The 18,746-nt window shown below is 53.8% G+C and overlaps 1 protein-coding gene across 1 annotated transcript in view; it reads right to left on the reverse strand.

Moving 5' to 3' along the window:
* Window positions 1-282: 282 nt before the first annotated feature.
* GLP1R (glucagon like peptide 1 receptor) overlaps window positions 283-18,746 on the reverse strand; it is a 32,696-nt gene continuing 14,232 nt past the window's right edge. The window contains exons 4-13 of the mRNA XM_059399102.1: window positions 16,744-16,862; window positions 16,269-16,375; window positions 12,635-12,788; window positions 11,933-12,092; window positions 7,702-7,762; window positions 7,156-7,225; window positions 6,947-7,035; window positions 6,479-6,617; window positions 5,586-5,627; window positions 283-1,657 (exon numbers count right to left, since the gene is read on the reverse strand). Of these exons, the coding sequence (XP_059255085.1) occupies window positions 1,490-1,657; window positions 5,586-5,627; window positions 6,479-6,617; window positions 6,947-7,035; window positions 7,156-7,225; window positions 7,702-7,762; window positions 11,933-12,092; window positions 12,635-12,788; window positions 16,269-16,375; window positions 16,744-16,862 (1,109 nt within the window). The 3' untranslated portion in view covers window positions 283-1,489. The remainder of the gene's footprint in view (window positions 1,658-5,585; window positions 5,628-6,478; window positions 6,618-6,946; window positions 7,036-7,155; window positions 7,226-7,701; window positions 7,763-11,932; window positions 12,093-12,634; window positions 12,789-16,268; window positions 16,376-16,743; window positions 16,863-18,746) is intronic.

The following is an 18,746-nucleotide window of genomic DNA, read 5'->3' on the forward strand; positions in this document are numbered from 1 at the left end:
ATGGACCCATAGAGGAATTCACTTGAAGCTACTCCCTGTACCTTCCCGGGTGGTCTGGACTCCCTTAAAAGCTCTCTCCTACTCTGGATACTTCCTTTGCATCCAAAGACTCCATTGCCATCCTCCCTGGGCTGCCTGTCTCCCTTCTGTCTGGGTTTCTGCCCTGTCTGCCCTCTCCTCATGGCAGGAGCAGGACCGAGAGGTTTCCCCTGTGCAGCCTCTCAGCTGCTCATTGTTTATGGGATGAAACCGGAGGCCGGGAAAACACTGATGAGCTCAAACTGTGGCTGAGTCAAATGCATTATGCCCCAGTTCCCCCAACACCACCACGATCACAATGGTTTTGTCCTTTTTTCCATCAGGTGGGGGAAATCAGAATCGCACATTTGCACATGCAGACTGTTCACAGCAATAAAGAAAAATGAATCAAGTATATATATGCAAGCTCCCAAGTGGGGGACTTTCAAGGGGAAGAAACCAAGGATAGGGGAAGACTGCCTCCATGGTAGCAGCGGCAACTGGTAGTTTACCCCAGAAGTCTCTTAAAGTCAAAACCCATGCTAACGGGATACATAATCTGGTCACAAAAGCCTTTCCCCTGAGAGGTGGAAGTAAAGCTCTCAGCCCTCTGGGTTCCCGAGAGTTACAGGTACAGTGGACCCCTCGGTGCAGGTGGTCCTGAGGTTTCCTTGTTGAACCCTAGAGGGTTCTGGAGCATCTCTAGAACAGAATTCAGAGCTCGTCCCAAATGCTGGGCTCCTCAGCAGTGGGCCTGCCTTGTTCCCTGGGCACAGGGTAGCAGGCACCCAGGCAGGGCAGGCACCCATAGGAGAAGTGGGCACCAGCAAAGGAACCTGTCGGGCACCTTCTCAGCTTTCACGCCCAACACCACCCACAGCCACTTCTAGAAACAGCTGCCGCTGGAAGCCCAGACAAAGCCCCCGCCAAGAAGCTGGGTGGTGAGATGACCGGGGAGGGTGAACAAGCAACGCAGACGTGGGAGAAGCATCCCTTCACGGGGAGGTGGTGGGGACGGTGACCCAACCGGAGGCAAGCAGGGTTGGCTTGCGTTCCCTCAGCTCTGTGTGGCTGGGTCATACGAGCCTCTTCTCTCGCATGCCGCAATCCCGCTAATAAGCCATTGACCTTGAGTGCGAGTCCGGGGCTGATTTGCTGCTCTGTCTTGGGGTACCCCAGGGGCCTGGTGGCTTCACGGGAAGAAATCCTCCTCAGTTCAGCAGCAATCGGTTTTTCTCTCCTCCTGCCACGGTGATCAAATTAGCAGAGCTGTTTCTCCACAGAGGAAATGTGGCCACAGGTCCCAGGAGGCACTGCCCATTTGCCCATCTGATGGCTTTGGGAAGGGAAAGCGGGGATGGATGCAAGCTTGTGTCCCGATCCTGCCCAAGCCCCGGCAGGGGCTCTCCCACCTGGGATGGCCAGCCAGCCAGCCAGCAGCGAGACCACAGGGAGGACAGGGGCGGGGGTCTTAGCTGCAGGAGGCCTGGCAGGTGGCTGCATAGACGCTGCTGCCCACGGTGCCCCCGCTGCTCAGGCTGCTGGTGGGGCACTTGAGGGGCCTCATGCTGCTGTCCCCCTGGGTGTGCAAGTGCTTGAGCCGCCAGCGCTCCCAGCTCCTCCGAAACTCCAGCTGGACCTTCCGTGGGAAAAGGAGGGAAACAAGAGCCATCATGCAAACCAATTGTCCACGAAATGGCCCTGTTATTACATTAGCAGGGAAGGGGGAAAAATATCCACTGCATTATATTAAGAGACACAAGTCAAGGCCTTTGGGCGCCTAAATTAATATGCCAATAAAACCGTTTATCGTTGTCTCTTATTTTCCGCCTCTCCTCAGGAGAGAGATGAGGTTGATGATCTAATTGGTCTCTCCCATCTCTAAACTCTGTGACTCAGCTAAGTCCCCTCCGCAATCCATCACGCTATTGTTTAACGGAAGAGAACGAGAGTGAGAGCAATGTGGAGACCGGAGCCGGAGAGAGAAGATGAGGAGGAGGGAGAGCCTGACTTCCGAGCAGCGTGGAGCCCCGTGGAGCCCCGAGGCCAGAGCCTGCCTGCCCAGGACCGCCCTGGTGTCTCGGGCAGCAGCATGGGGGGACCCAAGCGTGGGTGCCAGAGGGAGGCGGAGCGGACTGTGCGTCCCGCTGCCCTGCTCCACACCAGCTCACTGCCTGGCTGGGGACCTGTGGCGAGTGTGCCAACAGGAGGTACGGGGACACCCCAGGGAGACAGGAGCCTCTGCTTGTGCAGCAGCATGGAGGCCCATCTGGTCTCACAGCCTTAATTGCAGAGGCTGGGGAGAAGGAGGGCAAATGGAGGCACATCTGTGGGAAGCTGCTTCAGGGACTGAGGTGGTTTCGTGGACACCAGCAGGAAAAGGGACGGGCCTGGGACTTCTCGGAGCTCTGACCCATGCTGCCCTTTCTGCCGGGACCACCTCGTCCTCATCTGGGATCCGCAGACCTCGCACCATGCACCACATACAGCAGGCCCTCCACATGTGCTTTGTAAATGAGCTGAGGGAAGGAGCGAGTGACAAAACAAGCATCTGACACAGGGCTCCTTGTGCTACTGAGTTACTACAGTGAAACAGAGGGGTTGACGCCACGAGTCCCAGACACCTGTCCCTGCGCTTATGGTGGTACACTTCCTCACCTGCTAAGTTTACCCGACTCTCAGCCTCTGAAGTCTTGTCTGGCCAGGCCTCAGGCTCTGGGATTTGGGAGGAATGGGTGAAGCTCACTCAATTCTATCTACACTTGGGGGGAGAGGCAAAGTGACTGCTCTTGTGCCAAACTGGATAGTGGCAGATCTGGGATTGACACTCAGACTTCTGGGTCAGAGCCATGGTGAGAGGACACGTGAGCCACAGTAGAACCACCCCCTCCCCTCCCCTCCCCAGGTCTGCTCTCCTGGCAGCTGAGGCAGGACCCATGTCCAGGCCATCTTTTCAGGTCACAAGTACCTGGCATTGCCATGGCAGTACCTGGCATTGCCATGGCAGCCCTCCAGGAGGAGGGCCTGGAGAACAGCTTTTGTGGACAGAGATCTCAGCTCAGGAGCCACGTGTATTTTTGTGGCCAAGTGAAGGTGACATGTCTGTCCTGGTGCCTGGAGGAGCCAGGGCCTGAGGCGTCTCTGGGAACTGGGCAGCGCACTTGAACAAGGCAAGTGTCCGAGCAGGCCTCTTGAACCCCACAGCCTAAGCCTGGGAGAGACCAGCTGGGAATCTGGTGACTGAGGGGTCATTAGTTGCCAAGGATCCAGTGGGATGTGTGCCCGACCCTCCCTCCTGACAAAACTAGGCCAGCCCTGGGGGGTGGATGAAGCGGGGAGGTGATGGGCTTTGAGGAAGAGAGCCGGGAGGAAACTCAGCCAGGGTCCAGGAGACTTTCTGCAGAAGTGGTGGGGAAGGCTGGCATGCGTGTGTGTTGGGGGAGGCACGTGCTGCCGGCAAGGCTTTGGGGAAGAGGAGGGAGGAGGGGGAAACAGGAACCGCGAGGGACCGAGAAGGTGAGAAGGCACGGAAGGGAGCTTCATCACTCCAGCCCGCACCGCACCGGGGACACCTGCCACCCTGCCCTGTTCCTGGGAAGTAAAGCAGCAGTGCTAGGGCCAGCAGGCACATCACCCCTCTGGCTGCGAGCCATTCCTGAGGGAAGTGCTGCCCTGTGGAGCTGCTGGTTCCTTGTCTCTCAGCATTTTCTTCAGTTCTTTAGGAAGTTCTTTGGGAGGGCTCAAGTGTGGGGAAGAGCTTGCTGGTATCTCATGTGCCTCCCGTGGAGCAAGGGCCTATCTGGAGGACAAGGCCCCTGTGAGCGTTCTCTGCACCGGCCTCCTCTCCTTCCCCCACCACCCCGCACAAAGCCTGGTAAGCCCTCAGAGACCGGCCAGAATGCCTCTGTGGGCCACTCTGTGGCCTGGCCCTGCCTCCCCTTCCCAGTGCTGAGCCATTAGTGGAGACCCCTCCCCGTCCAGCAGCCCCACCACTTTCGAGCTGTTGAACTGGGGCTATTCATTTCATTTTGCCAAGGCTTAATTTCCTCACCTGTATAATGACAAAAGCCCCTGCTGCATAGATTGCATTTACTAAAACATGTGAGCACCTCATATACAGTAAATCTTTAGGAAGCGTCTCCCTCCCTTTTAGAGATCCATGTGCTCTGAGCATCATTAACTCCACTTTGCAGAAGAGGAGACAGGTGTCCCACTGTGGGCATGTGACTTGCCCAAAGCTGCACAGCTCATTAAGTGGTGGGGCCTGGATGGGAGCAGGGACCTGAAGCCACAGCCCGCGTCCCACCTCTGTCCCACCACGTCGCATTGCGCTCTGAGCCATGCACGGTTCCCTGAAATACCAAGGTCCCTACACACTGCCACCGCCATGTCCCCCATGCCCACAGCGCAAGTAAAAGTAATGTATGAATGCAGACTCTTGAGATCTCTGAACTCCCAGACTCGGTGACAGGCCACACCAGGAGCACCGGTTCTTTGAGGAGCTGTGTCCTCGGGTCATTTGAGCCCCAGACTCACAGATATAAACCCTCACCTGCGCCTGAACAGAGTTAAGAGAGGCCTCCAATGGCTCCTTAGAGTCTGGAATGGAAGATTTCCCACCCTCTTACTTGCTGGGGTCCTTCCTCTATGGCTACTTCCCCAGAGGGCACCGGTGCCACATCTAGTATTAGCATTTGTTTCCCTCCTGGAAGGAAGGGGGAGGGGGTGCTGTGGCATTTGTGACACCTGGTCCGATGGTGTGGGGCTGCTCCTGATCTGCTCCAGCACAAAACTGGGTACCTGGGTGGAAGGGGCCTTCCCCAGGCACCACAGGCACAGGTACCCCTCCCAGAGGCTGATGGTCTCAGGGAGGGGAGGGTTATGGTCCAGGAGGAGCCACAGGAAAGGAGAGGGTGTGGGGGTTAGCAGCAGCCCCCTTCTTCCACTCCAGCAAGCAGAAAGCCCCTGTAGGAATGCGCCCCTTTGCCATGGCAGGCGGGGCTCTCCCCTGCACACACACAGTGGGCACATCCCTCTTTCTGTTAGAATGCATTCCAGTCCCAGCTCTGCCTCCACTTCCAGGCCAAACCTGGGGCATGCTTCCTATTCTCTCTGTTCTCCAATGATTTCATGTGTGAAAAATGGGAATATAAAAACCATAATTTTAGCAGGTTTTTTTTTTTTTTTTTTTTGGTGGTGGTGGGGGAAGCAGTGACAAATAAGATAGTGATTATTAAAGCCCCAGTATGTGACTTGGGTACATCTACTGTTGAATCATCTTTTAACCATCACCTGTTCACTCTGGACCCCCTTCACACCAGGCTGGGTTTGCCCCAAGTTCACACAAATTAGGGTATGCCTGTGTGTGTGCGTGAGAGAGACAGAGAGAGACCCGTGTACAGAAAACAACGCATGGACAAGATGCTTCCTCAGGTCTAGTGCCTAGTGGGATATGTAGGGGGTTTCAGCTGAAAAGATGGATGGGAGTCCCCCTTGACAACTCCAGAACAGCCTATAAGAGTGGTAGCATCCTGTAAGAGTCCCCACCGTTCCCCCTCAGGCCTTACCTCATTGTTGACAAAGCAGTACAAGATGGCGACCATCAGCCCCTGGAAACAAGAGTCCCGTCAGCAGGGAGGAAGGGGGAAGGAGGTGCCCTACAGGAGACCCTGAACTCCTTGGAGCTTTAGTCCCAACAACCACCTCCTCAGAATGGGCAGCCCCAGCAGGCCCAGAGCCCATGTGGTGGGTTTCTTCTCCTTTCCTTTCTGGAGATACAAGAAGGCCCCTTGCTTAGATACTGCAGAAGCTCTTCCTCCTTGAGGAGGTCTGACCCTAGGAAGTCCTCTGATCATGGGCCATCTTCCCACCATGGCTCCGTCTGCTCACTCAGCATACTCGGTGCTCCAGAGCTGTCATCTGTGTGTGTGTGTGCGCACATACGTGACGATCACATGCACAGGCCTACATGCGTGTGGCCCTCCCACAGGCCTCCTGAGGGACTGAGACCAGACTCTCATATATCTGTGCCTGTGGGGTCAGCTAATATTAGGAGAGAGGATGACTCCTTGGCTTTGAAAACTATGTGATTGGCACGTCTTGTTTTAACACATCAGAGCATCAGTTTCCCCCTCTGTAAAATTGGGCGACCCACACGCCTCCTGGGGTGCTGCGAGGACAATGTATGCAAAGCCCCTGGTGAGGTGTCTGCGCCCAGCAACAGCCTGGGATCTGGCCGCTGTGATGCCAGGCAGGGTGCCCACGGCTGCCTCTGGGAAGGCGTCTTGTCCCACGTGAGGGTGCTGGGCGCCGATTCTAGCCCTGGCTCTGCTCCAGCCACAGAACCCTGGGCATAGCCCGCTTTCCCCCGGGGCCCCAAGGTGTCTGTCAGCACAGTGCGGGCCGGTCTCTACCCCACTGCCACTCTGCGACCTGGCAAGTGAGGGGGTCACGAGCTTACCTGGAAGGAGGTGAAGGACAGCTCTGTGAACAGCTTGATGAAGCGCAGTGTCCCCCGGGCATGCTCGTCCATCACAAAGGCAAAGACGACCTCGTGGGTCCCCAGCAGAGGGATGAGCGTCAGGGTAGACTTGGCAAGTCTAGGGGGTGGGGGGTGAAGACATTGTTCTGGATCTCTCCCAATGGACTCTTTTCCCCTTTCTGTGCCCCGACCCCACATCTGGGGCAGTAGACACTCCCACCCAAGACACACTGGGCTGGGCTGCCTGGCAAGGGGGAAGTAGAGGTCAACACCCCCAGAAGCCTAGGAGCTGCTCAGATCCAGGACTAAGGACAAGGCTTGGGGTCCCAGTCTGGCCCAGGGGGGAGAAGCTCATGTGGGGTCCCAAGCTCAGCACCCCAGAATCTGTCCGTCTCTTCCGGAAACAAGGGCCGAGGGGACCCTGCAGAGACAACTCGGGCACATCACCTGCACTTGATGTCTGTCTTGCACATGACATTGGCTTTGAGCTTGGACACCACAATGCAGATGACCCGGATAAAGATGAGGAAGTTCACCTGCAGGGCAGACAGGAGGCGGCGGCTGGGGGCCCTCTCAAAACACCCACAATCTCCCGGCCTTTCCGCAGCAGCTCCAGATGCCAGAACTGCCACGCCTGCCCCCACACCGTCACTCACCCCAATGGCAAAGAGAATGGGCAGCCGGATGATGAGCCAGTAATTCATGTTGGAGTTCCTGGTCCAGCAGCTGGAGGGGAAGGGGGAGACACAGAGCCCCCAGCTCACAGAGCAGACCCAGGGGCACACAGACATGGCCACCATGAGCCACCCAACAACCAGTCCCACAGACTCACACAGAGTTCTTCAAGCCACACGCACACACACACACACACCAGAGCCAGAGTCCTAAATACATGGTCAGAAAGACACACATGGCCCCTTCAGGAACCCACAAACACTCAAGTGTGTGCCTAGCACTATACACAAAATAGCAGAGACATTTCATAATTATTACAGAAAAGCCACTACATGCTCCTTGGACCCAGCACCGTCTGCCATCACATAGTCCCGGGGAAGGACAGGGAAGGGGTCCTAGAGAATTGAATCTGTAAAGGAAGCTCCTGGTCCCTCAGTGTACTCTCCCAACAGGTAGTAGTGACATGCCCCAGGGGCCAAGGAATCCCGTGGGGTCTGAGGATGGGGACCCAGGAGCAGGACACTCACCCCTCATCCTCATAGAGGTACTTGACAATGCCCCAAGGGATAACAAACAGCAGGGGAACACCTGAGAGGAGAGAGAGAAAGAGAGAGAGAGGGGAGAGGGGCTGGCAGGCCCGAGCCAGCACCAGGCACACCCAGGGGCCTCTCCTTCCCCAGGCCTCTCCTCCTCCATGCCCTTCTCTTGCCTGACCATAAAACCACTTCCTAGCAGGTGTGGAACTAGGCTGGTCTGGGAGCACGGGAGAGCGGAGGCGGCACGAACACCCACTTCCCAACCCACATACCAGACTCTTCCTCAGAGAGAGGATCCCACCATGTTGCGGCTGTATCTGTCCTCACCTCCTCGCCCCTCCCTCCCAGGCACACTGTCAGAGCTTGTCCGCAAGTCGTGGCTGAGGGGTGAGGATGCAGACACCCAAGTAACAAGACCATGGAGTGTGGAGAACATGCAAGTGAGGCGGGGACAGGCCAACCCTCTGATGTCCTCCTCCCCCTGCTGTGGCCCTTGTGCCCAACTCAGTCAACTCCTTCAGGCACCGGAAGTCCCTCCGGCCACCTGTGCCCTGCCTGCTCTCACTGCAGGTGGCTGAGCAGAAGCCTGGAGGGGAGGTAGGGACCCTGACTTTGAGGCCAAGAGCCCAGCTAACCGCACAGTGGCCCAGTGTAACAACAGCTCTAGCGTCCACACTCTGCACTCGGCTGAGACTCAGCTGGTGTGGCAGGTGGCCTCTAGGAAGGCCCCCCGCGGCCGCCAGCCCCCGGTATTCACACCGTGGGGTAGCCTACGCCGTGTCAGGATCGGTCTGCATGACCGATAACGTGTGCAAAAGGGACGGCATGTCACTTCTGAGATTAGGTTATAAAACAGTGTCTTAAGAGGTTAGAAAAGGCTTGCCTTGGCTCTCTCTCTCAATCTGATTGCTTACTCTGGAGGACACCAGTTGCCAGGTCGTGGGGGTGCTCAGAGAGCCCGTGGAGGCCCCTGTGGTGAGGGGCGGAGGCCTCCAGCCAACAGGCAGCAAAGGGCCTGTGCTTCCTGACAGCCTTGCAAGGGAGTTTGTGGGGGACTCTCCAACCCCAGTGAGGACTTGTGGTGACAACATCCCGGGGTGACACCTTGACTGCATCCCTGTTAGAGACTTGGAGCCAGAGGCATGCAGCCCCATTGAACCCAGATACCCGCCCAAATGGACTGCCCATCCTCACAATGGACAGAGATGAGTCAGGAGCTCAGGAGGGCAGAGGTGGGACTAGAACTTAGAATGCAGGGCTGCCATCCCACAACTACACCAACCACCTTCAGTGGCTTTCTGCACCAGCTCCCCATGCCTGTCCCTAAGGGTGCCTCTTGCAGGGTGGGAGATGCGGGCATCTGAGCTAGGTAAGAGTGTGTGTACTGAGGTGTGCGTGCAATGATGTGAGTGTGTGGTGGGGGGGGGGGCAGTCCATGCCTATGCCTGTGTGGCCTTAAGGGGTCTCCCTCAAGAGCACATTTCCCTAGCCTTTCTTGTTGCTATGATCCATGTCCCCAAGAGCAGCTCCTGAGCAGGAAAGATGCCTGGAATTACAGAGAAGACAGGGACGGAGGAAACAGCCGCTGACCGTCAGTTTTCATCGGATCTCCTTCTCCCTGGTCATTTATTGTCACATAAGCCAGACCTCTGGGCATCCATGATGCTTTACCAGCAGGCCCTCATGAGACTGCACAAGAGACAGGTGGCTTCCAAAGGCCTCAGAACATAGCACGCCACACAGAAGATGCTCAAAGACGATGGAGGGAAGGAATGACGAGTGGATTGACTTATCAGTGAGAGCAGGGGAAGTCTCCTGGCAAGAACCTGCCAGTTCCCTGAGCTACGCATGCCTGTGGATGCCTCCCTCTTGGATATTCCCAGTCACCTGCTGACCTTTCTCCCTGAGACCCCACTCCAGGATTGGGGAGCTCACTCATGTTATCAACAAGACCCGGCGAACATCACTCACTCATCAGCCTCTCCTTAACAAAGCCTTTTCAAAAATGGAGGCACAGCTATGCCACACGCAAACACGACATGCTCTTGGCTGGCTGCATCTTTCCGCTACTTAGAAAGTCAACAAGATAGGCTGAAGGGGGAAAAAGCCCAAAGTAAGACACATAGAACTGGCCCTGAGAAGTAATGGTTCCCTTCTCCATCACATGCCTCCCCCCAGGCAGCCTCTTTGTGGTGTGTTATGGGGACACCCTGTTGCTGGCAGATGGCAAAAGAAGCTGACATGTTTTCTGGGGACTCCCCAGCTGTGTCCGAGTTTTCATTTTGATTCTCCTGCCAGCACGTGAAGCTGAAAGTTGTTTCCAAGCACCCCAACGTGGGCTAGGTCCCCAGGACCCACAATGGAGCTCTCTGCAGATCTGTCTTTGTGTCCTCTGTCCCTGCCCCTTTGTCTTTCCCTGTATCTTCCCATCCCAATCCCTCAAGATGGAAGGAAGGTCCCCCTGGTCCTACCCCTCTGTCCCCTCAGACCCTGAGCCACGGCATGAGGTGGTAGGAAAAGATGGGCGCCCCTCCCCCATTTCCCACTCAGGAACCCCTAGGATGCCATGTGCCCCCACCAATCCTCCAGCAACCACCCCCACTCCTCTGCATACATCACACAGTCCCTCTGATTGTTCCTGCCCTCAGGTCGCCATGGAGACAGGCACTAACAGCGCTGATGCTATTTCCCAGAATGGATAGGTGTGGTCCCCCACCCTAAGGACAGCCTTCCCAGAGCTCCCCTCAGTGATGTAAAGCCACCCACCCTCAACTAGCAGCAGGGCTCTCCAGCTGCCCTCTGCCAGGTTGACGGCCCTAGCCTAGAAGGGGAGGAAGGAAGAACAGGGAGAGATGGGCCCTTGGGGAGGGAAGAGTGGGAGCAGGGAGCTGGACCCAGAGGCCAGGCCCACCTGCCCACTTGTGCAGGGGCCCAAGCTTGCTCAGCTGGGCCTTCAGGGGATTCAAGAGGCAGCACAGGACAGAGAAGTTTCCATGACAGGCAGCAGGGGCCCGGGGCCTGGGAGTCAGGAGACTGGTTCCAGGGCCTACTCTGCCGGTAAGACCCTGCCCTATCTGAGCCTCAGTGTCTTCAAGATATTGATCACTCCCCTTTAGAGGCCTCCTTCTATAATGGTGCCATAGAGAGCCAAGTGGCTAACGGATACCAGCAGAAAGGAATGTAGGGAGGGAACAGGAACAGGGAGGCTAAGAGGGCCAGACAACCAGTGGAGGCTTCCTGAGGAGGCGGGCTGAATGGATGAGAAGGCTGTATGCCAGGGGGACTTCACGTGGCCTTGATTGAGGCCATAAGTCCCCGGAGGTCGGAGGTCAGGGCAGAGTGGTCAGAGCAACCTGAGGCAGGGGAAGGAAGGAATGACAGTAGGGAATGACTGAATGGCAAGCTAGAGGTGGAGGGCAGGGCCCTGTGGTGGGGGGCAGGGCCATGGGCAGATTCGGAAGGGCCAGGGGCAAGGTTCTCTGGCTCTGTCCCAGGGGGGCTCCTGAAAATGAATACTCCCGTTGCATTCGTTTTCCCTGTCGTGGGGGGTGGGGGCTGCGGGACTTCTGGTGGCGGGGGTCACAGTCCCTTGTCCTCATCAGAATCCCACATGGCGAGAGGCAGAAGCACAACCAGAAATGTTCCAGCAAAAAAAAAGACACAATGGTTCTCTGCAAACTTTTTTGGCTAGAACATTTCCAGCTGGGCTCCTGGCGCATCCGCGGTCCACCCTTCCTCAGGGGGCTTCTGGCTAACCAGCCCTGCCCTGCCAGGATCCTCGGAGCCCACCTCATCATCATTGGCTGACAGAACCACAGCCCCTCAGCACTCACCCTCCCTGGAGCTCCAGGACTCTCCCATTTCCCTCAGGGCCTGGGGCTCCCTCCCCAAGGGTCTTAGAGCTATCTGAGGACCGTGCCATGGCAGCCAGTGTGTGTGAGTGTGTGTGTGTGTGTGTGGTGTATCTGGTCAGACAGGGTGGAGGCCTCTGCTTCTATAAAGTAGGAAGGGTTGTGCAGGGAGGGGAGGGTAACCACAGCCCCATTATCTGGGGTTATCCAGCAGGCCTGGCTCCACTGGCCGAGCAGTGTGTTCTCAGTACCAAGCCAGCTTCCTGGGGGTGGCCTGAGGGTGACAGTCCCGAGAGAGGTCAGGGTCTCCCACTTCCCATGCCACAGGCTGGGGTGGAGGGGCGCGTGAGACGAAGGACTGTGGGCCTTACCCCAGCCTATGCTCAGATACAGCCTGAAGATGCGCTGCTCAGAGAAGACGGAAAAGGCCAGAAGCGTGTACAGGTACACACCCTCCACCAGGAGCCAGTAGTAGTTGGCTGCCACGCAGTACTGCATGAGCAGGAACACCAGGCGGCAGCCCAGAGAATCCTGGGGGCAGAGAAAGGGTCCCCAGGGGACAACAGCTCTGCCCTCTGCCTCCCTTGGCCCCTCTCCCCCTCCTGCTCCAGCTTCTACCCTCCCACCTTGAATGCAGGAGGAGCGAGCTAAGGCCTTCTTGCCAGGGCCAGCGCTAAGAACTTGGACCTGCTTTAGCACACTGAATCGCTATGGTGGTGTCAGAAGCCATTAGCCCCATTACAGCTAAGAAGATTGAGACCCAGAGACGTTAAGTGACTCACTCCAAGCTCTACAGCTAGTTAAGGAGCAGAGCTGGGAGTCCAGCCTGGGTCCGTTTCCCAAATCCCCTTCCTGGGTCAGACAGAACTCCTTAGGGGCAGGGAGAGGGTCCACCTCCTTAGATTGGGGGACCCCAAGGGGGGACTGCCTGTCCCCATCAGACTGGGGGCTCCCTGAGGACCAGGTGGGGGCAGCTTTTGCGTTTCTTTGTGCCAGGTCTGGGTGGGCCGGGAGAGGCTGCCTTCCCTGACTGTGCAACCCTCCCCGGGGCCCTTCCTGTCCAAACCACACACCTGGTAGGAGAGGAGCCCATCCCACTGGTGCTGCTGGGGGGCCGTGCTGTACATCCACTTGAGGACCGCGTCCCTGATGAAGACGGACAGGGCTCGCAGGATGAAGGACGCAAACAGGTTCAGGTGGATGTAGTTCCGGGTACAGTGCAGGTGTCTGTGGGACAAAGCAGGGCTCCTTCCTGGCAAGATGGCCGGTGGGTTTGCTCCACAAGCCTCAGTTCTCAAGCTAACGAAGCTCCTCCGGCATGCACCTGTCTCTGGGACTATCTTTTCTTCCTCTGAAAATGCCCTCCTTCCTCATAACCCTGAAAATTCTTGGCCCAATGTTAAGTCCTGCCTCTTCACGAAGCCTTCAGGTTTCACTGAAGGCTCACTGCCACCCTCTGTCCACACTATCCATCCTTCTACGGCGTCTTCTTTTCTACAGAGTCGTGTGTAAGCCAAGTGATTTGTGTGTGAGGACCCCTTGGCCCAAGAGAGACTTCCTGAGGAAAGGACCCACCTCTCACATGCCTCAGGGTTGCCTCACAGAGGGCTAGGGCGAAGCACATGGCAGGATTCAGGAAGTATTAGACACAGTTTCAATATCCTTTCAGGTAAAAAGGCAGAGCTAACTGCAAATAAAAGGGCGTTTCTTAACTTGATAAGGGCTATCGAACCACACCGGGAGCAAACATCATTCTTACCTGAGGAATTTTATAAGCATTTCCTTCAAATTCAAGTAAATAAGGATTGCCTAGCCTAACAAAGCTATCATCATGTCTATTGAACATCATAGTCCAGATCCTGACCGCTGGAAGAGTGCAAGGGAAAAAAAAAGAATTGGAAATAAAAGAACAAAATTGTCATTATTTATAGAATTTTAAAATCTCAAAATTCTAGGCTGTGCCAATTAAAATCACAAGATATTTCACACACCTCAATTTTGTTAAAGAACAAAAAAAAGAATTGGAAATAAAAGAACAAAATTGTCATTATTTATACAGGAGAGTATCTTCGTTGAGAATTCAAGATAATCTACACACAAATTATTAGAACCAATTAGGAGAGTTCATCTGGCAAGGTTGCTGATGTGCGTTTATGTAGAGCAGCAATAAACACTTAAAAAACAAATTTTAAAAATTCACTTACAATTTTTTAATTGGCTACATAGAAAAAAGTCCAACAGAAGATGGGCAAGTTCTCTATGGAGGATATAATAAAACTTGCTTAAAATTGTTAGAGAAGACTTAAAATCCCACATTCACGGACAGAAAGACTCACTATTTTGAGAGTGGCAATTCTTGCCACTGTAACTGATAAATTCAATATAGCCATAGTAAAAACTCCAACAGGGTTGGTTTTTTGTTTGTTTGTTTTCCTGGAACTCTCAAAACATACAAAGAACCAAGAGCCAAGAATACACCAGACACACCTAAAGAACCACAAAGTGGGCTTTTACTTTAAGAGAACTGAGGTTTTCAATGAGTTTATAGTAGTTAAGCCCTCATGATACTGACAATCAGACAGATAAATAGACCAACGGGCAAGAATACAGATGACAGAAAGCAACCCAGGCAAAGATAACTCTCACTGCATCACAGAGTAAGCACCCTAAACCCGAAGGGGAAAGAATGAGCTATCATAAGCAGTACTGAAGCAATTAACTTGATGTGTATATAGAAACAACATTAAGTCTCTTAATTTCACCATCAACAAAAATTAATTCCAGGTGGACTAAAGAGCCAGAAGGAATGCACAGAACTTATGACCCTGGGATAAGGAAAGCTTTCTTAAACAAGACCATAAAGAAATTTGGTCTTTGGGGAAAAAGAAATTGATAGTCTTTTTTAATCAATTGGCAAAATCAATCTGTATCAATTAATAACATTTACTGATAGATTTTATCAATAAAAATGGATACATGGATATGTTTCATTTCATTAAAATTAAGGACTTCCAGGTATAAAGGCCACCACCAAGTGAGTGAGAAAATAAATCACAGATTAAGAAAGGATATACCCTGGATTAGGATCGAGAATATGTAATGAAAAGCAAAACAGTAAAAAGGAAGCCAAATGCGCCAATAAAAAAAGCAAAGGATGGCAGTAAGTGATTCACAGATTGAAACAGATGCAAATGCTTGATCCCTCTAGGAATCTAGGCTGTGCCAATTAAAATCACAAGATAGTTCACACACTTCAGATTAGCCACAATTAGGTAAAACTACTAACTACTGGTGAAGATGGTAAGCAAAGGCAATTCTCATCTATTACTGGTAAGAGGGCAAATATGACCATTTTGGAGAGCAACCTCACCTAATAAATTAACAAAATCATGTGGTACTCAGAGGTGTGCGCCCCAGCCACCCCCCCTACCCCCACCCCCGCCCTGGGAGAAATACACAAGGGGTCATAAGTAAGAATGTTGCTTGTAGCCAGGTTTGTAATTCAGAGGAGAAGAAAAAATGGAAAACCTCAAGTACCCATTAAAGTGATAACAAATAAATTGTAACATGTTATACAACAGAGTCTGGAGTGACAGTTAAAATAAATGAAACAGAACTACCTGTATCAACACAAATGAATCTCACAAAAACATGCCACACCGGGCCAAAAATAACATTGCAAAAGGGGTTGTACAACACACCCTTAAAAATATGCAAGACCCGCAGCTACATATTTTCAGAGATACTAAAAAGGTGGCAGAGGTATAGAGATGCAGGAGAATTATAAGTAGCCCCTTCGGGGGTTCCCTCTGGTTGGGGGGGTGGCAGGCAGTGGCAGGGAGGGACCCCCCAGGGCAGCGTGACTGTGCTGGGTATTGAGCCCATGAGTGATCGGTAGCAGCCACTTTATTTTCAGAAATACTTCATAATACAGGGGGGGAATGTTCACTGAGTGAATGCATTTATTATTTTTTTTATTTTATTTTATTATTTTATTTTATTTTATTTTATTATTTTATTTTTTTTATTTTATTGAGTGAATGCATTTATTAAGCACTGACTGTGGCTCCGCACAGGTGCCATGGGGGCAGCAAGAGGAATAAAGCCTGTCCTTTTTCTGCTGGCTGGTGGCCTGAGGTCCCTGCACTCAAAATGCCTCCTGACCTTGAACCCAGCCCCCTCCCACACACCCACCAAGTGCAGAGGGAGTGGGAAGAAGAGGGCCCTCAGGAAGGAATGGCTCATCAAGGTTAGCCATAGGAAGACCTCTTCTATGGGGCTGATAAGCTCCAAAGAGAGCAAGCAAAATCTCTAAATCCTTGAGCTCTTATCTAAAATCATAATGAATTCCTACTTAAGCTTCGCAGGCTCACAGGAGAGGATATCCCCTAATCCTGCCACCCACTACTAAGGTTGGGGGGGGTGTGCCTTGTGTATTCCTTATGTGGTATTTGTTTTTTGTTTTTTTTTTTTTCCTTTTTTGCAGTATTTTAAGCATGCTTTTACAGAGTAGAGATTAGACCAAGCATACTGTGTCCTATTCCATGTTTTCAGCCTCGTATGCGGGGAAAAGGACAGGCTCTCCAGAGATCTCTTAGTAGAACCTGCTGCATGGTCACTTTAATTTGCTGCTCCCTCATCTGGGGACAGAGTGGGGCGTTGGGATGGAGCAGCACCTCCAGCCCCCCCCCCCCCCCCACTTCTTACCTGAAGCTCAGGAGGATGGCCGAGGCGATGACCAGAGCGGAGAAGGACAGCGTGTAGCCCACCGTGTAGATGATGGAAAAGGACAGGAGCTGCTCCTCTGGGGAACTCTGTGTGCACACGAGGGATATGGTGCACATGAGGTAGCCCACACCCTCCTCTCCCCCTTCCCTCTTTCCCCTTCCCCAGGGGACAGGGGCAGAGGCAGGGCCCTGAGTCAGGCTGCACACGGGACCCCAGAAGTAAGAAAGAAAATAACCTATGGCCATGGCCCTTGGCTGTCTAGGGCCTTGTCCAAAGGCCAGTGGGGTGAACACACATCACCTCTGCCCAGCGAGCATGGTGTGCAAAGGCCCCAGAGACAGGAGGATAGATAAGATGGCCACAGACCAGCCCCCCAGATGCCCGCGGTCCCAGCTCCACTTACGCTGGGACCCTGCTACCCCTCACTGCCTCAGAGCCCCCATCTACAACTCACTCTCTCCCCTCGCTTGGACTCCTCGCACTCTGACAGGTTCCTCCAGGGCGAGCTGGAGTTTTCCTGGCGCAGCCACAGGCCCTCGGCTGTGCAGAATCGGTAAACGCGGCCCTGCAGCACTGGGCAGAGAGATGCACAAGCTGTGCCTTGGCCTAACGCCACAGGCCCTTCATTCCTGCCCCCTCCCAAGGGTCACCCTTGCTCCTCCAGGATTGGCCTTTAGGAGTTAGCAACACCTCTTATACACACACACACACACACACACACACTCAGGTCCTCCTGTCTTGTCATGTGCCCATGTGGCCCAGGACAGGAAAGGCAGCCACCAGGCCCCACCTCAGCCTTTTCCTCTTGGCCATCCTGGGATGCAGTCTGATGAAGCCACGCTTTTGAGATGAGACAACTCTAGCCTATTTCCATGTCCTGCTTCTAGCCTCAAATCACACTCCTGACAAGGTCTGGCGCGGACCACCTGACAGCTCCACAGACACCCACTGTGACTTCTGGTTTTCGGGACTCAGTCCCTGGCTCCCTCCAACACTCCACAGACAGGACAGACCCTGCAACAGATGCCTACAGAGCTGAGAGGGAGGAAGACACAGCCCTGCCTCAGGGAGCTCCAGTCTGAGGGGGAGACACGGCCCTGCCATCAGGGAGCTCCAGTCCGAGGGGGAAGACATAGCTCTGTCCTTGAGGAGCCCCAGTCTGAGGGAGGAGACATAGCCCTGCCTTTAGGAAGTCCTAATCTGATAAAAATGACACACTCCTATCCTCAAAGATGGCCTGATCTAAATGATATCTAAATGATCCTCAATCAGATGCCTGATCCAGGATAGAGGCACAACCCTTGGGGACACTCCACTCAAAGGGGGAAGACCCAGCTCCTCCCTTCAATGGGGATGTTGGATATAGCGACAGACAGTCCTTGGAGACCTCCCGGTCTGAAAGGAGGGAGAGTTCCAGCCCCTATCCTCAGAGAGCTCCCAGCCTGAAGGAAGAAGCACAGTTTCTGGCTTCAGGGAATGGAGACTCTCACAGAAAAAAACAGTCCTCAGAAAGATACAGCATAAATGTAAACTGGGAGAGAACAAACACAGGGCCCACAGAGCTGGGGGTAGGACGTTCTCTACGCCCACGCCCTTTCACATCAAGTCTACCACACGCCATCTCCCTGCCCAGGGAGGTCGGTGGCTTTGGGCCCCCGGTTCACTGGGAAGTCATGAGAGGGAATGAGGGGCTTACCTGTGCCTGGAAGGAAATGTCTCCTTACCTCTCTGGAGGTAAATGGAAGTCTGACCCCCGGACCAGGAAACCGGGGTCAAAACAGGGTTAGGTTAGCCCCGGGAAATCAATGAGGGAAACTGGAGCCAGGAGGAAATTTAAAAGATTTAAAAATTCTAAAGGACGAAAAGATGTTAAAGACAGCTATGAGATGAAGGTGCCAAGGGAGGGAGGGAAAATGGAGAATTTTAGGAGGCCCTGGTCAGAAGTTTCCTGGTGGAGCCGCAGCAGTGAGAACTGTGTGTGGGAAGAGACTCATTCACACGTGGGCATGATGGGAGCCCCACGACCCCAGGGCCTGCCCCGAAACGGCCCAGTAGGGACGCAGCCATCTAGACCAGGGGTCTGTCTTGCAGTTCACAAACTACCAGTCTGTCCACTCCTGGTATGTCAGACACCTGCAGGGGCTGTCAGTCAGACCCTCGTGCTTCCTTACCACCGACCTCCAGTCACCCACGGCTGCTTCCCTGTTCACGCTTCTCCTTTCTCCCACTCTCTTTCATAAACAAGCCCTGAACCAAGGCCCTCTTCAAGAGACAGAAGTATCTGGCAATACAGTAGGGCAAATTAGCTTGCAGCATCATTGCTTCTAGAAGGACCTGCATTCTAAGACACTTAACCTGGAAGAGAAACAAAAACCTGACAACCTAATGGCGGGACTTCCAGCAGTGAGAAGAGCAGAGTCCCAATAGCCCTCAAGTATGTTTATGAACAAAATCAGG

This window comes from Mustela nigripes, chromosome 5, assembly GCF_022355385.1.
Source record: "Mustela nigripes isolate SB6536 chromosome 5, MUSNIG.SB6536, whole genome shotgun sequence".
NCBI lineage: Eukaryota > Metazoa > Chordata > Mammalia > Carnivora > Mustelidae > Mustela > Mustela nigripes.